The sequence below is a fragment of the Anguilla anguilla genome, chromosome 11, assembly GCF_013347855.1.
Source record: "Anguilla anguilla isolate fAngAng1 chromosome 11, fAngAng1.pri, whole genome shotgun sequence".
NCBI classification, from domain to species: domain Eukaryota; kingdom Metazoa; phylum Chordata; class Actinopteri; order Anguilliformes; family Anguillidae; genus Anguilla; species Anguilla anguilla.
Window position 1 is genome coordinate 33,558,139 of NC_049211.1, and position 24,938 is coordinate 33,583,076.

At 47.2% G+C, this 24,938-nt stretch overlaps 1 protein-coding gene across 4 annotated transcripts in view; it reads left to right on the forward strand.

Annotated features, from left to right (window-relative positions):
* Nucleotides 1-4,508: 4,508 nt before the first annotated feature.
* Nucleotides 4,509-24,938, forward strand: part of LOC118208421 (MICOS complex subunit mic25a-like) — a 69,095-nt gene continuing 48,665 nt past the window's right edge. The window contains exons 1-5 of one of the 4 annotated variants that reach the window (XM_035383079.1): nucleotides 4,509-4,600; nucleotides 4,774-4,884; nucleotides 8,283-8,373; nucleotides 8,710-8,869; nucleotides 9,444-9,588. In XM_035383079.1, coding sequence (XP_035238970.1) covers nucleotides 4,828-4,884; nucleotides 8,283-8,373; nucleotides 8,710-8,869; nucleotides 9,444-9,588 — 453 coding nt within the window. In that variant the 5' untranslated portion in view covers nucleotides 4,509-4,600; nucleotides 4,774-4,827. Of the gene's footprint in view, nucleotides 4,601-4,649; nucleotides 4,885-5,577; nucleotides 5,873-8,282; nucleotides 8,374-8,709; nucleotides 8,870-9,443; nucleotides 9,589-24,938 lie in introns of those variants that run through there. The other 3 variants (XM_035383080.1, XM_035383077.1, XM_035383078.1) reach the window with 3 other exon arrangements.

A 24,938-nucleotide genomic window follows, 5' to 3' on the forward strand; every position in this document is an offset into this window, starting at 1 on the left:
GACCATTGCCTGAGGAGCCCTCTGCTGGTGGGGAAGACCTGCCGCAATTGTAACATCACAATGTGCTCCCTCCACCTGTCGCTGCATAAGAGGGAGGAGGCATTCTGGGCACACAGGCTTGTGGAGGCGAAGCTGGAGGTGGCCGTCTGCCGCGAGGCTGGTGCAGGAAGGTAAGTCCCAGCTGGTGGAGTAGACGGGCAGGCTGCGGTTCGTGGAGGGAGGGGGGAGCGGGAGGAGGAGTCGACAGTTTGAGTGGCATACGCCCGCTGAGGGAGAGGGCGACGCAAACTCTAGAGTAGATGGTGCCGTTGGTGAGCTGCTACAGGGCACGCGTGGCAATGCCAAGCTGTGCAGGAGAGAAGGGCCTACGGCTGCAGGGCCAGCCGGCGAACCCCTCCGTTAGCATTCTCCGGCAAGCTCTGCAACGTTCAGCCGCCGGCTGCGGGAGAGGAGGTTGAGGCAGCAGGCATCGGCGTGGGGCTCTGGAGGCCCTGAACGCAGACCTGCGGGCGGGGCTGGCCAATGCCCAGCGGGGGCCCCGGGTGGCAGTAAACCTCTGGGAGGTCTAGATCCCTGATGCTGTGCGCCCCTGCCTCTTGCTCTCAGCGGACCTGAAAGCGGCAACATTCAGTCCAGTCAAGCGGCCGTGCTCGCTTGACTCGGGACGGGTGTCAGTGTGTGGTGGGCGTGTGCTGCCGGGCCGTGGTGCGGGTGGAGCTGGCCAGTGGCCTGGAGTGCAGACAGGGGTCCTGGGGTCCTGGGTTCCTGGTGTCTGATGTGGTGTGAGAACTTCCTGAGGCCCCGGGACGCCCCTCTGATGAGGCACACTGCCCTGCACGGGTGGAAGTTCGGCTGAGTGGGGAGAGCTCGGCGTCTCCTTCTACAGAGCCGGAACCCCCCCAGGTACACCGCCACACCTTTCAGGCCCAATTCACAGAGCCCCTGCACGACGTCCTGCTGATGATGTCACCACAGCCCACGTCGCACATGACCTTGTGCTGGCAGCCATGGCTGGATGGAATTCCCTCCCCCCTGACATCCGTACCTCAGACTCACTCAACTCCTTCAAATCACACCTTAAAACCCACCTCTTTTCCCTAGCCTTCCCTTGATGTCTGTCTTCCCCCTCTGTCCATCACACCCCCTCCTACCACTACTGCACCACTGGTCCCACTGCATTTTCTGTATTGTATGTTTTTTATTGTATCTTTGTATCTTTGTCTGTTTATTGATAATTATGCTTGTACCGTGGTTTATTTTGTTGATTGTTTCCTTGATTTTCCTGTGTTATAAAGCTTCATTGAGACTGTGAAAAGCTCTATATAAAATACATTTATTATTATTATTATTATTATTATTATTATTATTATTATTATTATTATTATTATTATTATAGCTACGAGGTGGAGGGGTGGCTCTGGTGGCCTCTCATCAGAAATTTCTCCATCAGAAAAATACATGCTAGAATGCTCGACAGAGCAGAATGGTTCAGATAAACACTTTCAGAGCTGATTTTACACTTTGCAGTGTGTTACCAAGAAAAGGTCTTTTTGCTGTTACCCTGCATGATTGACAAACCATGCTTGAAATGTATCATAGAATGTAGAACAAAAATGTTTAGCACCTTGATTGTTTTCCGTTTCTCTGCAGCAAGGGAGCCGGTTAGTTGCCAAACAAGAAGGACAAGAAACAAGAAGCTCAGGCTGGTGCAATTGCTCTTTATTGTTGACACATTTTCATTGTCAACTTGTCCTGTGCCTACGTTTTAATACAGAAAGGGCACGCTGCACAGCAAAGCAAAAGACAAGGACACTGGAATGGGGGCACCAGCATAATTTGTAAACAGGCAGCTAAAAATTGCAGATGCAGTCGATGGCGAAGCGAATGGCGCCTGTGACTGTGACTGTGTGGGGAGGCTGAGAGTTACTATGCAGTAGCACCTTGACCAATTCAATTCACAAAACTCGACCGGCTCCATTTCACTGATGGCATCGACATTTCAGCCACTGGGGAGGAACCTATTCTGGCTAGCTAGCCCATGCTTGCCCTTCCTGGTAACTGGCAGGGATAAGAAGATAGGACAGTTGTGTTGTCACCTTGGAAAAGAGGGGAGATCCACCAATTACAGAGTACATTGGTAACAACCATCAGTACAACAGCCACAGTGATTGGTGGATACTTTCTGGCTATATTTCTGTGCACCCTCTGGGTATCCAGGAGGTGGAGGCCACCAGTTACCCTCAGCAGTGTTTTATTAATTGTTACCAAAGCGCTTTGTGATTGGTGGAGCTCTTTTCTGGTTCCTAGCAGTAATGTGACATCCACAATTGTCTTATCCCTACTTTACTATCCCTGATAGATGGCCAAGGGTCACACCTTATTCATTAAATAAACCATACAGCGTGCTATGGAGTGTTTATGGGTAATTTATAAGAGTGACAGGTCTGAGCAATGGGGCGAGACAGGCACAAGGGAATGCTTAAACACAGAAACAGGACAGCAGCTACCAACAGTCCAGAGGAGTGGAACCAGCCAATAAGCAGAGGTTAAATGCGCTCTGTCATTGCTTTCCACTGCATTAGGTTTGCTGCCTGACAAATGTCCAATCAGAGCAAGAGAGAGAGAGAGAGAGAGAGAGTTTAATATCTGAAAATGAAGTGCGACACTAGAGTGTGTTACTGCAAGACTGAAGAGAGTGTTTAGGTACCGCAGAGTAGACAATCTTATCCAAAGTATCTTAAAAAAAGGGCATAAATATAGAGAGAGGTGCTAGGTTCCTCTATGGAGGGTTTACATAGTGTGCGAAGAATATAATGTGCTACTTATCTACCTCTGTACAAAGGCAATTTCTACTGTTGCTCTTATCTCTTAGCTGATTTGAATGCATGTATGCTCTTCATTTTGTGAGCTGCTGTGAAGTAGATTGACTGCCAAATGGATGTAGCATAATATAGGCTAATGCTCAGAACCTGGCTAGGAAGGGAATAGAAAGGAATTTAAATATTTTGTGCTTCCTCTCTGTTTTGTAGCTGCAGAGCACCACGATCAGTGTCAAATCAACACTAACACTAGAGTTCCTGTACACTTAAGAAACAAATTCAGCCATTATTGATTAAAGTGTAAGGCATCGTGTTAGAGTGTGGAGGATTTAAGGCCAAGCTCATGCCCGCATTCCATGCCCCGCTGATAAAATCTCACACATAACAACAAATGCCTCAGTGCTGGTGACTGACAACTAATCAGCGATAACATTGCAGAAACAGGCGCCCACTTTCCCCCATTTTCTTTAGGACACTAATTGTCTGACTTGTTGGAATTTTCCAAACTTGACAGCTCTGTGATTGTGCTCTGTCAGAGTGTTGGTTTAACTGTGGCAGGACCAGCCTATCCACGTGCTTCTGTCTGTGCCCAAACCAGGCTGGGGAGGTGGGGGTGGTGGTGACTGGGCTATGAATTTTTGCTGATTGGGCCTTTACCTAAAGTGGAATATCTCCCTTAATTTGCATATTTTAAGATGTGCTAGGATCTGCTCTCCAAAAAATACCAGTGGGTTCACCTTGCATTTTTCAGTGTGTTAAAGGCGTCGTTGAACCATGAAATTAATTTGAAATGGGCTAGAAAAAACTGCATGAAGATGTACTACAAGGAATACATTTTCTTGGATGCACCAGGTTCAAGCAAAGAAATCAAGGCAGGCTTGTAAATGTTTGGGTGTGGCCAACCAAAAACCTTACGTGTTGTGTTGTGGTATAACCGCAAAATGGTCTCCCAGGAGATTGGATTTCTTCCCAGGCCACTTAGCAATCCACTGTAGTTCAGCACAGTTCAAAAATGCTTCTACTTCCTGCTTCCAGTAAGTTACTGCAATGCCTATTGGTGTCTACCTTGTGATTAAAAAAAACTACAGCCTGTGTGTTTGGTTTTTACAAGGTGTTTTGATACATTTTCTTCTTATAGCATGCATAATATTGAGATGTTAACGGCTATACATGTACTTTTTTTTTTTTTTTTTTTGCTTATATTAATTACCTCTGTTTAAATGTGTGTTATGTCTGCTCCTGTTGGCTAGGTGAAGTTGCTTTATTAGCATCACTAAAGCAAATTTGATTCTGGATTTTTGTCTGTTTCCTAAACCTTGTGTCTCATTCTCAAAGGGACAGCTCACTTTCTGGGTTTTAAAATATTATTTCAGTTTCAGTGGTGTGAAAATGACAGTCTCTCAGAAGGCAGAGCTTGTACGTGACTGTATGTTTCTTGCCTAATGGCTGTAAGGCCGAAGCCAAATTCCTGTAGTGTTTGGGTCCGATCTCCACTGCATTCCTTGGCAGCTTTTCTTTCTGCATGCAGATAAGGTTTAACTGCTTGATGTGTGCATCCAGGCATTAGACAACCCTTTCCTGACCCCAGACTTTTCCCCGCTGCTGTTCTGGGATAATTCTTCATGGGAAATTTCAGATCGGTTGGAGAGCTGAATTATTCAACGTTGTTGTGGTCCCCGTGACAACACACAGTTCCTCTCTTTGGGCCACATGAAGTGTCGTGTGAGAAACTGCTGGCAGCTGTGCAGGGGGAAAAAGCACCCGTGAAGAACTGAGCTGGGGTCAGCCAATTCACTCTATGTCACAAACTGTACAATTTTCCTGAACGGGTAGAGACTGATTTGGGATCTGTGCTTGGTGACAGAATTCCCCCACTCTGTGAAGCATACCTGTCTTTCCTGTTGATTTGATTGTGACTGTGATGATTAAATGACATCTGGCTAATGTTTTGAAGGCATGTCTTAGGACCGTGGAGGAAACCCGGAGTACCTGGAGGAAACCCGAGAACATGCAAACTCCACACAGATTTGGCAGAGATTTGAGCCCAACACCTTCTTACTGTGAGGTGACAGTGATACCCACTGCACCACCATGCCACATAATTTAATTTTTTTTTGTACCTTAAACTTTATTTTCTTCTTCCCGGTATGATCTGTCTGCTTTTGTGGAATCATTTTTGTTTAAAATGGTCAGCAGGCATAATTATGTTTTCTGTGCAATTTTATTATATATTTATTTTGAACACCCAAGTGACTAGCTATATTTATTCATTTAAAAATTTAAAAAAATGCTGAATGTTACTGCAACTGTAATGTTATTGTAATTACTTGCGTGGTATAGAGTGCTATGGGCATGTGGATGTGAACGTCTTAAAATCAGTTTAGAAATAAGTTGAGTAAATGTAAGAAAACGTGACAAACGTTTCGGCTCTTGCCTGTGTATTGAATTAGTTAGAAAATACCTCCCTCGTGTGGCGTAACTCGGTTCTTCTGCATCAAGAGGAGAAACACAGCGTGTCTACTTTTTCTGATGTCGCTTTAGTAAGTGATGTAAAACAGATTGCTCTGTAAAATTAAACAATGGTGTTTATTCGCATCTCACTTTTGAAAAACAACCATAACCAGAAAAAAACAAAATTTTGTTAAATGTAGGCGAAGCAGTGTGTGGAATACAGCTGATTGTTGTACGATTAATGACGTAAACTGTGGACTACACCTCCCAGCAGCCTCCTCAATCGCATACGCTACAGGGTACAGTTCAATTGGGTTACATCGTATCATTTTATCGACCTATACGCTTTGAGAATACAGTATTCTCCAGACTGACATTTCATTTGTACGGCGTGACGTTATCGAGCCGCTGCGAGTAGTGCGGAATACGTTATCAATTAACTAGGAAAACAACGCCGTGCTTCTCTCAAATAGCTGTCTAATCCAGACAGTTCATATTGTGGACGCAGATTTGTGCGCAGGATGGGGGGCACTGAGAGCACCAGGAAAGTGTCTTTCGCTGTTGATGAGGAGGACAATGTCCGGGTTCTGCATGGAGTTAAGGTAGCTGGTTAGCGAGATAGCTGGCTGTCAAACCAGGGAGCTGATTTTGAACAAGTTTAAACAATTCGTCTTGTGCAAATGGCCGTGCATGAATTATCGCTTGCTCTATACCACTGAACGTGTTCATAGCGGTGTGCTTTTATTTCCAGCTAGATGAGTCAAGTTTGCCGTTTGGCTACATGCAAAACTGTGACTATGAGTAACATTTCCGTGACCTCATTTGAACTGGGCGAGGTACGACATAAAGCATTGTATGAGGACGTGTGGCGTATTTAGCTACACGTCTAGTGAGCTGTGCAACTGACATGATGCATTTTATTGATAGACAAGGGTAGGAAAACGGCCGTTTGTCATGAGAATACAAGGCCCATTCAGCTCGCCGTTAAAGCACTGAGTAGCTTACCACGGCTCGCGTCATACGACCACTGTCTCCTTCTTAGTGGATGTTTAGGATTCTATGGGTAACCGGCACGACCTCTCCGCAAATGGTTAATGATGCGTGCACATAATTACAATTTATATAGGCATTATATATGCATTGATAATTGTTCATAAGAAAGGCAGTAAGATAGGTAGCTTCAATGTTCAAGGTACGGAAGGGAACATCCAGGATGAAACGAATCTCGCGCCTCGACAGTCAAACACGTGAGCCGTAAAAGTAGGCACCTGTCGGGCGCCCTGGGGTTTTCCTATTTCACTTAGCTGGTTAGACGTGTCTTTTTTAAAGAGATTATATTTATTTATCAAAATCTATGTTGTGCTGTAAGTGTGTTCCCTATAGAAGATACATGAGCAATGTTTTGTACCGCACATAAGCATTATGTGATTCATATAGCCGTTTAATTTCTACGACTTGTTACATGAACGTTACATGTTCTGCCGTCAGATGGAATTCTTGCAAGGCCAGTGACTACTGTTGCAACAAATTAACGTGATGGTCTTTAAAAGCGCTGTCGGTTGCAAGTGCAGAGGGAAACGCGCGGTGATGTAAATAGGCGTATACAGTATATATTTGTGTATATATTTACAGTGTGACCAAACAGACTACAAGTAGGCTACTCATTAAACAAACCTGATTAATGAACTGGCATACGGCAGATTTTGCGCTTAGTGGTGAATACCAGAATCTTAGCAATGACCCGTGGGCCAAAATATTAAAAACCTAATTTAATTAAATTTTTGAGGGTATATTTTTAAAAAAGAAAACCCCTTTGACAGACCAAACCCAAAGCGCTAACCAGACCAAGATTAGGTAATGATTTATATGTCCCTATATACAGTAGGCTACTGATACTTTAAATGTAATCTTACACATGAGAGCTGTAGCCTGCTTGACGCGATTTATTCATTCTCACTGTGAAACCGGAGCTGGTCCCTGAGTCTTGAAAATGGGCCCCAAAAGAATAAATAATACGTTTTAATAAATAACCAAGACCCCACCGGGGCCCCTTAACCACGGCAGGGCCCTAGTCAGTTGCCTGTATGGCCTAATGGACAGGCCGGCTGTGTAAAACCCATGCTCTCCAATAACACATGTTCAGGTTTATGTTATTTATGTTATTTTTTTAGTGTAGGCCTGTTAGACTTGATGGCTGGTCATGCATTGTTTGGTGTGAGTATTGATTGTGTGCTGCTGGTTGCTTTAGCAGTGTAATATTGATCTGGGAAGTGGCGGAGCTCAAAGGTCTATTTTCAATATCCACTGAAAGATGACTTTAATTGCATATACTTGCTTAAAATACCAGCACATTTTTCAACATATTGGAAGTATCCTTGGACATTTCCAAGACTATATTATGTGCATATGTGCACCTTCTTTATATTTGTTTCTTTGTGTTTATAGATGATGACAAGTGTTCCTTTTATCAAAAGTTGACCTGTTGTAAAAGACCAATACCCTTACCCTACAGGGACAATCCTTCTGAATTTTAATAATTCCCTTGACATCTCAGATTTTAATTTTCCACAAACAAACTTCCTGTGGAGAAAGGATATTTGATGCAATTTTGAGATTTATATATATTTTTAAGAAACTAGCAAAGTGCATATTTTGGAATGGAAGTTGACATAAGACTGTACACATCAGAGAATTTTTCCACAACTCAATACAAAATCAGGCTTTTATTGACCCACCCCTTTTTTTCCCCCTGATATGTTGGAATAGACCTTAACTCAGCCTTCTTTTTTGTAAGACTGGATTCTGAGTAGGACCCGTACGCTCCTGGCTGTGGACAGGATGGTGAAAATGTCTTTGCTTGGCCCTCGTGCACTGCTGCCTGGTTCAGAGAGGGAGTGGCCGTGGTGTCGCTCGGGCCAATCGCTGTGAAGCGTTACGCCCGGCCGCTGATCCGAGCGCCGACGCGGACGCGCCATTGGACCAGGCTCATCTCCGCCCCCCGTCTCTTTTCAGCTCTCGGAGGAAGTCCTCCAGAGGATGCGGGGAGCGACGCGGGAGGCGGACGTCAGGCCGCCGCCCGGCGACAGCCACAGGGAGGAGCCTGGTACGACTCACAAGCGCACGCCCCCTCGTGCTCCCTCTCCCCCCCCCCCCCCCCACCCCTTTGACTTTTCTCTGCTTATCATTCTGTTCATTTGCATAGCAGTTACAGTTAGATGACTGAGCTTCCTTGCTCAGCAATTTAAAGAGTTAATTACAAGTGAGGTTTGGAGCAAAAATGAAGCAAGTAATGATAAACCTGATTCGTTTTAGATTCTTCTTCCTCCCGTGTTCAATATGACTGGACTAGGGCACAATGCAGGCTTGTACCTGTACATGCAGATATTGAACATGAACAGTGGTCTGTACACGGGGGTTTAATGGATGGTGCTGTTTGCAGTTCTGAAACCCGTGACCCCTGATCCGCCACGGCCTTCTCCACCACTACAACCATCTGAACCCCCGCGACCCTCTGAACCCCTGCGACCCTCTGAATCACCACTACCTTCTGAACCACCACGGCCCTCTGTGGCTGAGGTGCAGGAGGAACTACGGAGGAGGTGGGTCCCGCACCATCCAACCCCCCCCCCCCCTCCGTTTCCACCCCCCTTCTCTCCCCCCTTGGTTAGTAGTGTCTCTGGTGAGGATGGTCAGTAGCGTGTCAGTAGTGAGGGTGGTCAGTAGTGTGTCTTTAGTGAGGGTGGTTAGTAGTGTGCCTGTAGTGAGGGTGCTAAGTAGTGTGTCTATAGTAAAGGTGCTCAGTAGTGTGTCTGTAGTGAGGGTTGTCAGTAGTGTGTCTGTACTGTGGGGTGGTCAGTAGTGTGTCTGTAGTGAGGGTGGTCAGTAGTGTGTCTGTAGTGCGGGTGGTCAATAGTGTGTCTGTAGTGCGGGTGGTCAGTAGTGTGTCTGTAGTGAGGGTGGTCAGTAGTGTGTCTGTAGTGCGGGTGGTCAGTAGTGTGTCTGTAGTGTGGCTGGTCAGTAGTGTCTCTGTAGTGCGGGTGGTCAGTAGTGTCTCTCTGGTGAGGGTGGTCAGTAGTGTGTCTGTAGTGAGGGTGGTCAGTAGTGTGTCTGTAGTGCGGGTGGTCAGTAGTGTCTCTCTGGTAAGGGTGCTTATTCCCTCCCTCTCTCTCTCAGGTACGAGCGGGAGCAGGCCATCATGAGGGAGGAGCTGGTCCGGATCACACGGCGGGAGAGGGAGGCTGCGCGGGAGGACCTGAGAAAGGCCTTGAGGAGGGAACGGGGAGTCACACACACCGAGGCAGAGAGGGCCAAAAACCTGGTGAGTTCCTCACAGTACACACAGCGCTCTCACGGCCAGCAAAGCATCATGGTCCTGGAGGATCGGGATGTTTATGCATTCTGTGTGATTTCATATTCTTGTATGCTTTCATGTCTTCAGTATCACATAAAAAAGTGTTTTTCTCTGTGAGCTCAGTAGTGTGATGTAGATATATGGGGGGTTTGAATTGAATATATAGTGAGCTTCGTAATGTTTGGGACAAAAACTCATTTTTTCTTGATTTGACTCTACTCCACAATATTAGATTTGTCATCAAACAATTCTGTGGTTAAAGTGCACATACCCGGGCTTTATTAAAGGGTATATTTTATACATTTTTTTCATCATGTAGAAATTACGGCACTTTTTATGCAGGGTACCATAATGTTTGGGACAAATTACCTCGCAGGTGTTTTTGATTAGGTGAGATCAATTGTTTCCTGACTACAGGTATGAGAGAGCTTTCAGTATCTAGCCTTTATTCTAGGCTCTTGGTTGCCTTTGGAGTCTGTTACTGGTGTTTGTCTACATGCAGACCAAAGTTGTATCAAGGAACCCAGCCCAGTGTGAGGCTGAGAAATATAGGCCAATCTTTAGGCTTACCTAAAGCATGGATAAAATGTGCTGTAATTTCTACACGGTGAAACCAGCCTTAAATGAAAGCTGAGAATGTGCACCTTAACCACGCGTGAATTGTTTGACTACAAACCTAAAATTGTGGAGTGCAGTGCTAAATCAAAAAAAAAGGCCTTTGTCCCAAACATTATGGAGCTCACTGTATTACATGTAGGTCTTAATTGAGACGCTGCACGGTAGTGACATAATATAAGTGCATTTTCATGAGTTATGTGAGCGTTTAGAGTGCATAGAGCTGGACTGCTGCTTTCACTGCATGCAAACATCCAAAAACGAACATAAAAAGATATTCAGGTTGCTTATGTGACCCAGCAGATGTCTATACGTTCACGTCAGAAGATTGTACATTATTTTGTGATGTGTAGGTGCATCTCAGGAGAACACCTGACTCGGGCTATGAGCCAAGTTATGGCTGAGTTAGAAGCCTTTTCTGTCTGTGGAAATTAAAATGACTCTCTTTTCACATCTTCAGCATATGCTGGAGTTCAAACCTGTTTGTCATTCATTTTGTCGCACAATCCTGGCTAGTTTGGGTCCTCATAAGGCTAATTCTGCTGAGTCTGCAGTTTTCACATTGTGAAATTTGTGGGTAGTGCATTGGTGACGATGTTGCCACCTTTCCTTTACTGGTATTTAGCAGACATCCAGAGCCTTACAATGCAGACACAAGTGCAGACAGACACAGACACAGCAGGATAGAAATGCAGTAATTCCCTAGAGGGGGACAGTATACAGTTCAATAGTAAACAGTTCACTGTAAGTTCAAGAAAGACAACAAGTGGAAGAAGTGCACATCCTATTGACAGCTTGTCAACGTACCCTATTGAATATTAAACTGATTTATACGAACAAGAACAAAGCTACCTTAATTAGAATTAAGGTACAGATGACTGCTGAAATGAATGGAAAGATTTGAATGAGTGATGCAAACTATGCTGAGCACAAGTTCTTCCGCACAGGGTGGCTCCGGAGTTAATTACAGTTAACCTCCCAGCATGCTCGTGGGTGTGTATTAAAATGCTGGCAGGCAGAGTTTCCCATTATTTTGGCTGCCGTGGCTAGAAAAAGAGATCTCAGTGACTGTGATGGAGGGGTGGTTGGTGCACGTTCAGCAGGAGCTTCAGTGACTGAGACTGCTGAACTTGCTGATGCTTCCTGAGGGCCAGCGGCTAAGGCGATGTTGGCATAGAAGCCTGATGGAAAGACATGATCAGTTAGGGGCCACTGTGGCTGAAAGTGCATTCTCCTCGACTGTGATGCCAGTGCATTGGTTTGAGATGCAGGGCGAAACGGACAAGCAGCTCTGAATATGATGACTGCGGATATCAATCTAAAGCACGAGCTAGGCAGTTTAACGAAGAACAGCCTGTTGAGAACTTAACAAGAACGCTGGTGTCTGCATTTATTGACTGCCAATTGTCCATAGCTGCAGATAAAAACTGCTGCCATGTTCATCGTTTACGCTCATCGTGATGACATTACGCGTTTTATTTTTGAGATATGATGCGCTGCATTCTCCATACTTTTCTTTCCAACGCTTTTGCGCTCTTGTACTCTCTCCAGTACTCAGGCAGAGCGCATGTATGTGTTTGGAGGGCGGGGCTTGGGAGGAAGCGCTTAGGAGGGGGGGTGGGTGGGATGGGGGTGGAACGTTTTTTTTTTCTCTCTCTCTCCCTCATTTCTCCAAACTTACTTATTGCACCTTTAACATCCAATTTTACTTCAATTTTAGCAGACAGGAGCAAATTGCTTTCTATCCAGCTAAAAAGCAGTCCTCTACTCTTTTGAACTGACCCGGGACCCCTGAGAACAAATGAACTCCAGAGTCATTTTCTGCTGCCTGGTTTGGTAAAAGCTTTCAGATCTCCCATTCAAACTGAATTTAGAGGGCACACGTACTCGTTTGGAGAAAGAAAAAACCTTGAAATGAACTGATTTTAGTTCCAGAGGAGTTTGAATGCCACCTTAGGAACTAGGAACTCAAGTTTTTTTTGGTGGGTTTTTGTTATATTCATGTCTTAGTAATGCCATTCAGTAATTTTGTAATGACAAGGATGACCTGAAACCTAACTGACAATCCTTCCACTCTTCCCTTCAACCACAGCCTGAGAAATAAGAAAATTTGACATAGGCTAATACCTTTGTTTTTGTGCAAACGTGTGTGTATGTGTGTGAGTGTGAGAACCTGTATGTGCCTGTGTATGTGTGTGTGAGAATGCGCTTGTGTGTGTGCGCACGTACGTACATGCGTGTGTGTGCGTGCATGCCTGTGCGTGAGGGCGCCTGCATGTGCGCGTGTGTGTGTGTTGTGTGTGTGTGTTCGTGTGTCTGTGTGTGTGTGTGTGTGTGTGTGTGTATTTTGTGCATGTATGTGTGTGCGCGCATGTTCTTGGGAAAATAATCGCCCTGTTTACAGTAAACGCTCCCTCCTGATAGGCTTGTGATCGCTGAAAAGCTCCGTGAATAACCCCGAGTCTGCTTCGGGTTCCCTAATCTCACAGCACGCGCGCGTTTCAGAGGAGGGAATCTGATTCGATTAAAGAAGCGCAGTCCCCCGCAGCCGCAGCCAGGAAACGCAGCCCGCTGCTCCTTTAACTGCTCTATATTCCTTCACCGAATCGCCCTTTAATAGCATAACCGGGTTTTCTGCCCCGGACCGCTGCGCCTACCTCCAGAAGATCGTTTTAATTTTCCTGCGCGGAGGCTTTTTCGGCGCAGATAAGACGCCCCGCACGCGGGACTCTTGGTAATCCCTCGCTCGCTTAAAAATCGTGACCTGACAAATATGTAACGGCGCGTTAAACGGCGTCGCGCAGCCTCTCCGGCGCCCCGACGCCCTTATCCGCGGCGGCTTCCGCGGTTCCGCCTCTCGCGCGTTTATCTCCTCGCCCAGCTGGATGTTTTAAGTGCCGCGCTCGAGGGAGCGGGACTGGGGCCGGGGCCGGGGCCGCCGGAAAACCGGTTGGAATTTGTTTCGGGCCCCGCTTCTTCTTTAACCCCGCAAACCCGCCGCCGTCGCTTTAAATATGCTAATTTCAGTCTTTCGCCGATTTGAATATTTTCAGTATTTTTTAAAATATTTTCTCTTTGATGCTGCTGCCGTTTTGTTGTCTGCGGCCCGCCTGTCGGGCCCCCGTTTCCCAAAGTTCGGCGCTGATGGAACGCGCGGTGTTCCAGGGAGCCTGGGTGTAAAGGGCCCATTCATTATCCGATAAGGCGTGCGTTACCGGTCTGTGCTTCCCCTGAAGAAGACTGTGGGGGAACGACCCCCCCCCCCCCCCCACTGGAGTCAGGACTGCAGAGTCACTGCCCAACGCTGAAAACACACCAGCGACTAACGCGGCCCCAATAACGCTGAACGCCGCGCGTTAATTATGGGTTTACTGGGCGCACCTTACGCCACAACCAACGCTTTCCACCTGAATCACTGCGTCCTCGATCACCCTCCTGCACCTCCTACGGCACTTGAAGTTATGCTGCGGGTTTGTTTGCTGACTGCCGTAATTGGCTTTCACACTGATGGCTTGCCGTTGCGTCTGATCTTTGCCTGAATATTTATGTGTGCCCTTTTTTGAGACACTTTGGTTGAGAGTGTCTACTCTGTAGTACCCAAACACTATCATCAGTCTCGCAGTAACACACTCTAGCCTTCCACTTGATTCTCAGATGTTGAACTCGCTCTGTCTCTGACATATGAACGTTCTGACATATGCAAGCACCCCCTTCTCTATCTCTCTCTCTCTCTCTCTCATTCTCTCTCCCCCTCTCTCTGCCTTTATCAATCTCTCTCTGCCCTCTCTCTCCTTTCTCTCTCTCTGTCTCTCTCTTTCGCTCCATCTCAATTCAATTTGCTTTATTAAATATTATTAATGCCTAAGCATTATATATAAAAACAAAATTTAAACGGAATGAAAAGAATTATAGAAAATATAAATATATATGAACTATTGAAAGTTAACTGTTATTGTAACATAATTACATTTAGTTAATTGTGATTATAACGTTTACACGTGGAGCTGGTGACACACTACCGTTTATCTGTACAGTGGTACTCTCTCTCTCCCCCTCTCTCGCCCCTTTTCTCTGTCTCTCTCTCTCTCTCCCCCCATCTCTCACTCTGTCTCTCTCTCTCTCTCTCCCCCATCTCTCACTCTGTCTCTCTCTCTCTCTCCCTCTCCCCCCTCCCCCCCTCTCTGATAGTGATTTCTGTTCTCTGTTCCCCTGGGGTTTCTGTTATCTCAGGTGCGTGAGAGGTAAATTGTACCCGGGGAGTGTTCTCTCTGCGGGGTGTAGATTCACCCACAGCCCCTCTCTCAGCATGTCCCCTCGGCGAGCCGCGCCAGCGCCGCCTTATCTGACCCGCGGCGCGCGCCGGGCGCTAACGGGAACTCCGTGGCAGGGAATGGGGGGCAGGGGGGGCTGTGTGGAGGGGTAATTGTCGTTTAACACCCAGAGTCTCTCTAGTGTGTGATTAACAGAGATACGTGAGATCCCTGGCACCCCCCCCCCCCCCTCCCCCCTGTACCCCTTTGGCCGACCCCCACCCCAGTCACCCCCTCCTGGTCGCTGTTGCTACAGCCAGAGGCCCGCCCCCGCTTCCCATCCTGACAACATGTCCGTGATAGGCATTGGAAAGTGGGAGGGGTTCATGTCCATGACTCATCGATGTCAGCGAATTAAAGTGTTTTTTTTTTTTCAGTTCTGTAAGATGCACGTTTGTGTACGTGTTTGTGTGCATGTGTACATTTATGTGCATTTGTGTGATGCAGCTTCTGTAATCATGAGGTTTGCCTTCGCCTCTCCACCACAAGTGGAGACTGCTGTGTGACAGGGTTTCTGTTCAGTTCAGGAGCTTTGGGCTGCTTTTACAGAAATAATATATGATACTGTACTATCTTCCTGTCTCGTAAATACTGGCTCTTTTGTGTGTGTGTGTGTGTGTGTGTGTGTGTGTGTGTGTGTGTGAAATCAGACCTTGTGTTGTGACTCCAGCTGCCTGGCGTTTCAGGGCCCCTCTGATAGATTACGTATCTGGCCCCATAACCACAGCTACAGGTTTCTACTCAGAACAGTTTTGGCTTTGAGTGGACATAAGGCGGTGTTAGTTTTGCTTTGGACAGACAGGCAGACAGACACAGAGTGTTCTAGCGGCTGAATGACGTCATCATATTTAAACAACATTGTGGTTGCTGGCGAGCTGGTCAACGCGCTGTGTTGAGTTAACCTTTTTTTTTTTATCAGTGGATAAAAAAAGTTACTGTCAAGAAATTCATGGACATGGAATGAGTCAACATTCTACTCCGCACCTCTGCTGCAATGTGACCTTCAACTTCCAATGACGTGTTTTCAAAAAGTTCTTTAAAAAATTGTTATTGATGTGGGAAAACTGTTTGTTGTGTCACTTTGAGATTAAACGCCTGATATTGCAATGATTTAGAGTAAACGGTCCAATAATGTGAGACTGGGAAACCTAAGCATTTCAAATCTGTCATGTCTGCAGTTAGAACCCTGTGATTTCTAGGCTTGAAAAAAAAACGAGTATTTTATGCTGTGATTTATCAGTGCTTAGTTTTGGTGAGTAGTGCATCTCAGAGTTCTGACATGTTGTGAGATCTCAGCATTGCTCAGTCTGAAGTTCCCTTCCACCCCTTACTTGTCCCTAATCCTAACGCTCTCACCCTTACCTGTCCCTAACCCTCTGACCCTCACCTGTCCCTAACCCTCTCACCCCGTTCTCTCACCTCGCCCTCACCGTGCGGACACCCAAACCCGTCTCTCTGCTCGACCCGCTCTTTTCCCCCACCTTCCAACCCCCCCCCCATGGTTCCAGTTTATTTCCCCCAAACTGTCTAATGGACAGGAGGGCAGAGGAGAAAAGAGCAAAGGAATTTTCTTCCCCTTCAGAAAGGCATTAAGGCTTTTCCTATGTGGCCCGCAGACACAGTGATAACGTATTCACCAGCGTTAATGTCCCTGCCAGGGATTCATTAGAGCATTTACATTACCCACCGGTGGCTGTTCAACGCAGTCACAATTAAAGTCTTAATTATTTATCACGTATTATTGGCACGTATGTAATTATAATGAGCATGCTTATTGGTATAAGTACATGCAGTAGAGGATTTACGATGTACTGTGCTGAGCAACACTTTTCCCCTCTAGCAGAGTAATTAGGAATCCGTGAGATTTTAAGTTAGTGTTCTTCTTCTTTGTGGTGTATTTATTTGTTAATGCTTGTGAGCTCAAGTTTTGTGGACCTATATTAATTTAGAACATGGGGGATGTGGGTTTCTCATAGATTACCTGAATCGGACAGATTGAGCGCTGGGAGACAGGGAAAAGACCAAGCTGCAGTTCCTTCTTTTGGACACCAGATGGCAGAAAGAGAATGCGACTCGCTGGTCAGCCCATTATCTTGAATCGATCAATCCGATCCCTATCCAATTCAAACCAGCAAACTCACAGCCTGGGTGTGATGTAATTGAAACATTATTTAATAGGTCACAAAAATATTCCCTTGTCCCAGACATCTAAATTGGTCTTTGCCTTTGGCCCGAGTGCTTGCTGCTATAGCGGTCACAGTGGGGTGCAGAGCAGCTGGCCCGCTGTGCTATTGCGAGTTGCACACTGCGTCCTGGTCCCTGGTCCCAGCTCCCTCTCCAGCTGCTCCTCAGGTGAGCGCGCTCGCGTCTTATTAACCAACGGCGGAGCTCGGCCACCCAGAGCTCGTTAAGCTCCTTCTGGGCCAACGGGAGAGCGAATGACTCCGCCCAGTAACTCAGTATGACTGACAGCGCACCCAGCAGGCCTCAGAGAAGCCCTGTTTCAAATGGGGGACCGGGGGCTTAAATGGAGGCCCGGGGGCTTAAATGGAGGCCTGGGGCCTTAAATGGGGGACCAGGTTTATATCCAGCAGGTTGCAGGTTTGAATCCTGGAATAGTACTGGCAGTTGTATCCCTCCCGATAGAAACGATACATACAGTGCTGTAAATATTTACACACTTCCAGCTAAATACTATAATAAATAGTCTGAAAGAGGTGATAATTTGAATTTACCTATATATATATATATATGTGTGAGTGTGTGTGTGTGTTGCTTTAGCTTTTACGATCTTGACAATGTATTATATTTAAATATATTGCAGTAATTTCTCTTCTTTTATTGCACAATAACTAAATATATAGCCACATATAAAACAGTGGGGGGGAAGAGAGCATCCAAATAGGCCTTGAATAATAAGCACCTGGAATGCAGTTTTGATCTTTTACTTTATCTTAATAGGTGTTAAATAATAGTGGCCATCAGACAGCAATCTAAACACAAATACAATCTTATAACAGGTCCACATGCAGCTCTTCGTAATGCATTTCTATACATTTCACCAATTTCACTTATGAATACGTTCCAAAGAGCTGCGTTTGTGTTGATTTGTACAGTAATCCTGTCTTTTTCTTTGGATGTGCGTTATCGTTTTTGCCTAATGAAAGAATTTAATTATGCTGTCTGCTCGCTAAATGTTTCATTGCGCAGCAGAGTAAACAATCCTTATACACAGATGGTTTTGGTGAAAGGCAGAAGTCCCAAAAAGTTGCTGCCATATTTCTTTAAGCAAAACTAATACAGTTTTGTAGCATCAGACCTGCTTTTGTAGCATCAGATCTGCCTTTGTAGCGTCAGACCTGCCTTTGTAGTGTAGCGTCAGACCTGCCTTCGTAGCGTCAGATCTGCCTTCGTAGCGTCAGACCTGCGTTTGTAGCGTCAGATCTGCGTTTGTAGCGTCAGATCTGCCTTTGTAGTGTCAGACTTGCGTTTGTAGCGTCAGACCTGCCTTTGAAGCGTCAGACCTGTCTTTGCAGCGTCAGACCTGTCTTTGCAGCGTCAGACCTGTCTTTGTAGCGTCAGACCTGCCTTTGTAGCGTCAGACCTGTCTTTGTAGCATCAGACCTGTCTTTGTAGCGCCAGACCTGCCTTTGTAGTGTAGCGTCAGACCTGCCTTTGTAGCGTCAGACCTGTCTTTGCAGCGTCAGACCTGCCTTTGTAGCGTCAGACCTGCCTTTGTAGTGTAGTGTCAGACCTGCCTTTGTAGCGTCAGACCTGCCTTTGTAGCGTCAGACCTGTCTTTGTAGCATCAGACCAGCTTTTTATAGCGTCAGACCTGCGTTTGTAGCGTCAGACCTGCCTTTGTAGCGTCAGACCTGCCTTTGTAGCATCAGACCAGCTTTTTATAGCGTCAGACCTGCGTTTGTAGCGTCAGACCTGCCTTTGTAGCGTCAGACCTGTCTTTGTAGCATCAGACCTGTCTTTGTAGTGTAGCGTCAGGCATGCCTTTGTAGCGTCAGATCTGCCTTTCATTTGTTTGTACCCTGCCCGACACCAGTCAGTACGTTTTCAGACACTGGTCTTCCTTGTTTCCCACCTGGTGGAATCATGGAGCCGCAAGCGCCCTGCGAAAGAGAGAGAGTGAGAGACAGAAAGCGAGAGAGAGAGAGAGAGAGAGAGAGAGAGAGAGTGAGAGAGTGAGAGAGACAGAGAGGGAGGGAGAGAGAGAGAGAGAGTGAGAGAGAGAGAGAGAGAGAGTGAGAGAGACAGAGAGGGAGGGAGAGAGAGAGAGAGAGTGAGAGACAGAAAGCGAGAGAGAGAGAGAGAGAGAGAAAGACAGAGAGACGCACTGCTGCACACCGGAGAATGACACTCGGGCAGATGAATATAGATCGCGTCGCCGTCAAGGTTAAAATGAAATCAATTATGAGGAGCGGAGGGCTGTTTAGCAGCCGGGGTCCCGCCCCCCCCACCCCGGACTTACCTTCCCGCTGTCAGCTGTCATGTGTGACAGATTACGGAACTGTGCGCAGGAGAGCGGCGCGGAGCTGGCCAAAGCCGTCCTCTCAGGGTTGTGGGTCCACGGTGGGGGGGGGGGGGTGAGTAGGGGAGAGTGAGTGGGCCCAGGGAGAGTGAGGACAGGGGATACACACACAGTGTATGGGTTTGCAGTGGAGGGGGGGGGGGTGAGTGGGCGGGCCCAGGGACAGTGAGGACGGGGGATACACACACAGTGTATGGGTTTGCAGTGGGAGGGGGCGGGGGGTGAGTGGGCGGGGGGGAGTGGGCGGGCCCAGGGAGAGTGAGGACGGGGGATACACACACAGTGTATGGGTTTGCAGTGGGGGGGGGGCGGGGGGTGAGTGGGCGGGCCCAGAGGGGGTCAGGAATGGGCGTACACACACAGCGTGCGCGTGAGGTCACTGCCCCGCTCCCCCGTGACCGCCATGCCCTGGCGGCCGAGTCATGGCGCGCAGCCGTGGGGGCATCAGTGCCCCGCCCGGCTCGCCGCTCCTCAGACAGGCCGCCTCCTCCCCCCCCCCCGGTCTCGCGGGAGCCCCAGCGCGCGTAATCCGGACGGCGAAACGGAGAGCGTCTCCGCGGACGCGGCGGCGTCTTATCGCTAGCTGCGCGTCCGCGTGCAAAGCCGTTAAGCCCCCCGCGGCGGCCGGGGTGGCGGTAATTGCTGACGAGCCTGCTGACCGCGGCGCGCGGATCTCATCCTCGGGGGGCGCTCTCCACGCTAATCCCGGCTCTTCAGGTGTGCGGGAGTCAAACGGAATCGAGAGCGCAAAAAAGAAAATGGCGCCCGGGTTTCTCCGGTTGCCCCGAGATACGGCGTATAAACGCATCCGTTCACCTTCATTATTCCCAGCTCGTTTCTAAGGTTACGCGCGGCGGCGCCTTCTCGCTGGAGGCCGGCCGGGGATCGTTCTGAGTTGTGAAAGTGACGAGCGCTGAGTAAGAGCGTAGCTGTAGCGTGGAGTCTCCTCGGGGAGGGGGGGTTTAGTTTGACAGGGCGCCCCCTGCCTCGCCAGGCGAGAGCAGCTCCTGCCGCCTGTGTGCGCCGGACAGTCCTGCTGCTCTGATTTGGATGTGGTGGGGATGAGGGGCTCGGACCCGTGTCTGGTCTGGTTTAGAGATTGTAGTTTATTCGCTTGCATTATTTGGGGGTGGGGTGCCCCTACTCTCCCCACAGACAGGTGGTCGTGTTTGCTGCTCCTGTGTTAGCATTAGCCTGTGGCTCTGTGTGTGCTGAAGAGAGGTGGTAGATTTTGAAGGGGGGGGGGGGGGAGTGGCAGGTGGTCCAGTTTGCAGCTCCTGTGTTAGCGTTAGCCTGTGGCTCTGTGTGCGTTGAAGAGAGGCGTTAGATTTTTGGGGTGGGGGTGGGGGTAGGGTTGGGGGGGCAGGTGGTCCTGTTTGCAGCTCCTGTGTTAGCGTTAGCCTGTGACTCCATGCGTGCTGGAGACAGGCGCTAGGTAAACACAGAGCGTGTGCGAAATCCAGGGAAGCGCAGAATGCGGGATCAGATCACATGATCACATGGCAGACTGCTCTCAGTACATTACATTACAGGCATTTGGCAGACGCTCTTATCCAGAGGGACGTACAACAAAGTGTATAACCATAACCAGGAACAAGTATGACGAAACCCCTAGAGAGAAGTACCGGTCCAAGTGCAGGGAACAACCGCATAGTTCAACTTGGACCCTGATGGTTAAACTGATTAACACTAACAACGAGAACGGCAACAACGCAATCTATGGAAAGAATACAAGTAGTCGTTAAGACATTAATGCACCTAAGTCACCTACGAAACAGCTGCCTAGTTACAACCCTAAGCTTAGTCAGTACTCAACGCATAGGCATGTGTGCAGTCTGTGTGTGGATATATCCCATTAGCCACTTTAATTAATGCTGCTGCCTCTCTCTGTTTTATGTTTTATGTTTATCTCGCTCTGTCGGTATGTCTGCTGATCGATCTATATATGTGTGTGTGTGTGTGTGTGGGTATTTATGTGTGTACAGTATATGTACATACCAGTTACTCAACGATTTATATTTCATTTGCCCATCTAGGAGAGGGCTTGTACACTATTAATCTGGAGCTGCATCTATGTATTGGTTGAACTGTCGGAAAACCGTGACTGATCTCTGTCAATATACCGTCTGGACCCGTTGACTTATTCTAGTCGTCATTCCATCCAACAGTTGATCTGTTCACTTATGCGTTTTTGGGTTGAACGCTGAAGAATGCTAAATGCTTTCAGAAAAGAGTGCTGTTTTCAAAGGAGAATAGTTAAAAATCAGCTGCCAGAATGTGTACCTCTGTTGCATATTTATATAGTGCTAAATGATTTATTTGTGCTTGGTGACCAGAGCCCACTGCTCACAGCCTGAAATTTAAACTTGAGTTTAAATTTAATCTGCCAGCGTTCATTTACGCAGTGTGTGCCCTTTCCCTCAATTCTGAAGTTGATTTTTAAACAACTTTTAATCCTCCAAATTTCCCTCAATTCAATTCTGACTTGAATAACTTTATTCTTCTGTCAAGGAACTTCTTGTGTGACAGATGGCATCACATTTGGAAACGCAATTAAAGGCTCTCTCTCTCTCTCTCTCTCTCTCTCTCTCTCTCTCTCTCTCTCTCTCTCTCTCTCTCTCTCTCTCTCTCTCTCTCTCTCTCTCTCTCTCTCTCTCTCTCTCTCTCTCTCTCTCTCTCTCTCTCTCTCTCTCCCTCTCTCTCTCTCTCTCTGGGTGTGTGAGTGAGTGGCTGGAGCAGGACATCTTTACGAGCTTTCCTTCACTTCGTCCCGGTGGAGTTTCTAAAACTCTGCCATTCTCTTCTGTGCTTTACTATTCCAGCGCTGTTAAAAGTAGTGGGGAGCATTTAAGAGGGCAGCAAAGTTGACATGGCAGGGAAGGCCTCGTAGCCCCTCCCCCGTGTGCGCCTCGTTCAGTAGAGGAGTGTACAGTAGCTGTAGCACACGTACATGAAGTTAGCATCCAGAATAAATAAGGGCTTTGTGATGTTTGTTGATAGCATTGACAGAGTAAACGCCGTTGTCGAACACGGCATAGTTATTAAAGATACTTTTATCGTGGTGCTTGCTCTCATCAATCCAGCGAGACGGATTGCTCTGTCAAATATGCCGCCGACGGTAACAAATGAAATAAATACTTTAACGCAGGTTTTGTCTCAGCATGGAAAATTAGTTACATTACATTACAAGCATTTAGCAGACGCTCTTATCCAGAGTGACATGCACAACATTTTACACAGCATTTACATTGTATCCATTTATACAGCTGGATATGTACTGAAGCAATGCAGGTTAAGCACCTTGCTCAAGGGTACAACGGCAGTGTCCTAAAGCACTGCCAGGTGGTTTTCAGTCCCCGCACGTAGCCTAAAACATGCCCTGTCTTTTAGAAGACGTGCACGTGATTCTGAACAACGACACAGATCACTTTGCTATGTCGTCTAATTCTAGGATAGATTATTTTGACTATGCTGTGTATGCGACTTCTGATAGCTTGAAGAGCATAGTGGATGGTCAGCTAGCCCGATCCTGCCTGTGCAAGGAACCAACGGATAACAACCGATCGGCTACAGGAACACCAGAGCCGTCATATTTAGGAGCCTCGACGTCGGGCACTGCGGGGAATCGTCAGAGGGAAACCGGGGAAGTGCTGATGGTTGGCAGGGGAGCAATGGAGAGCCTGGCTATGATTCATCTGAGAAGTCATGATGGGTTTTAGGGAAGAAATGGTAGAGGAAGAGGAGGCGAATCAACAAAAAAGTAGGAGGGTCAATGACAGGTAATACTGTTACAGGTGAAGCCGAGGGTGGTGTCTCTGTAGACGACGGGGTGAATTTTAAAGTACCCGCTGTTGGGACCCGAAAACAGGCGTACAAGCAGACGTGGTGCAAAAACAAAAAAGTGGACCAATCACCAGTGGGAGTGGGAGATTAGGGGGAGGAGCCAGTTTCTCCGGTGGTCGGCTGTGGCTCTGATTCCTGTACAGCCAGTGGGGCTAGGATTAAGGTGGGTGCAGTGTTGAACAAATTAGAGCTTTTCTGAAAGCAACAAAAAGTCTAAAGGGTTATAGATTATTTTCCAAATTTAAAGTTATTCGTGAATGGGACAGTGATGTATTTCTTTGCCACATGAGCTCCACGGCGCAGACGTGGATAATTTGATTTCAAAGGCCCTCTCAGCTCCGTCATATGATAGAGTAGAGATGGTGGGCGATAGACTTTTGAAGGTGGTAGCAAAATAGTTCTTCTTGATGTCTATGCCCGAATAAGTAATGTTATTTCTAAATAAACTGAATGACGTGTTAGCTGATTGTAGCACTGATGATGTTTTTTTAATGTTGCTGGTGAGTTTAGTTGTACAGCACAGGACACTCTGGATAGGAATCACCCAGAGCCAAAGGCACCGTGCCGCAGAATGGTTTGTGAGATTATTGAGACTCGTGAATTGTGTGATGTCTGGAGGCATGTCCATGGGCCTCAGAAACAGTACACTTGGACACACGCTAGAGATAATGTTGTTTCAGTAGCGAGGCTAGGCAGAATTTATGTGTTTGGACGTCGAGTTTGTGCAGTTAGAGAGTGTAATATGACCCCTGTGGAGTTTTCTAATCACGGCCTGGTGTCCTTGCAAGCCGTGAAGCCCGGTAGTGCTTGCTGGCATTTTAACACCACACTCAAGATGTTAATTTGGTAGGTTTTTGAGTTTTTTTGTGGGGAACATGGAAGAAACAAACGCTTTTGTTCTTCTTTACAACAGTTCCCACAATAGTGGGACTGTGGGAAATTACATACATGTTAAACAGCTGTGTGTGCAGTACTCTCTCGGTGTCACACAAGACGTCACACAATCTGTGAAGGCTTTGGAGAATCCCTTCAAACTTTGGTTGAGACCTGAAGAGACAGCTGGACACAGCGCTATACTGGACATGAAGAGTGGGAATCGTGGACTTTATGGGTAATTCTGTAGTGTTAAATAAAGGACGCATAGTCCTGACCAAAAGCCAACGTGCGTGGCGGGATGTGTGGTGCAGTCCGTAGGGCAGCGCACTCTCAGACCCTGTAGGAGTCGCGCGCACGGCCAGGGGTTCGATTCTTTGCCCTGGTGCCTTTCTCTGTCTGTTACCTTCTCTGCTTTCTACTTATAGCCTACTCCATAAAAATAATAAAATGCAAAGGGTGGGCAGGCTGTCCTGCTCTCCTTTAAAAAAAACTAAAGAAGGGAAGGTACTGCGGTATATTGAAATACAATATATTGTCAAGATCGTAAAACAGGAAGCAGCACAAATATATAGGTATGCAAATTTCTACCTTTTTCAGACATTCGGATATTTATCGTGATATTTGGCTGGGAGAGGAGATATTTACAGTGCCGTACATCGCATTTCTATAGGGAGGGGGAAAAACCCCCACTGTGCCATCCCAGGATTCAAACCATAACCTTCCAGTTATAACCCCAGACCCCTGTGGTGCTGCTCCATGTGGGCAATGTGATCCAAGGCCATTACTGTATCAGGTGATACATGCCCCAGCTGTGATATTTCATTTTTTTTGTCTGAAATTTGTATCTGCAAATCGGACGGTTGTTCATTTGAGAGAAAAATGTGAAAACGCTGAAAGGGGGAGGGGAGTTCTGTATTCTGCCTGCAGTTTTGAGGGCGGGGCTGTTGGGAAGCCCCACCCCATCTCGTTGTTCACCACGCCCTCTAACAAGCCTTCCGATTTTGAAAGTAAGCGTTCTTCACTTCCTGTTCACCATGTCGCCCTGTCCACTTTCAGACGGCACGTTACGCGAATCCCTGTTCCCTTAGACAGGTGCCCACGATGAGCCCTGTCCAACCCCCTCTCCCTCC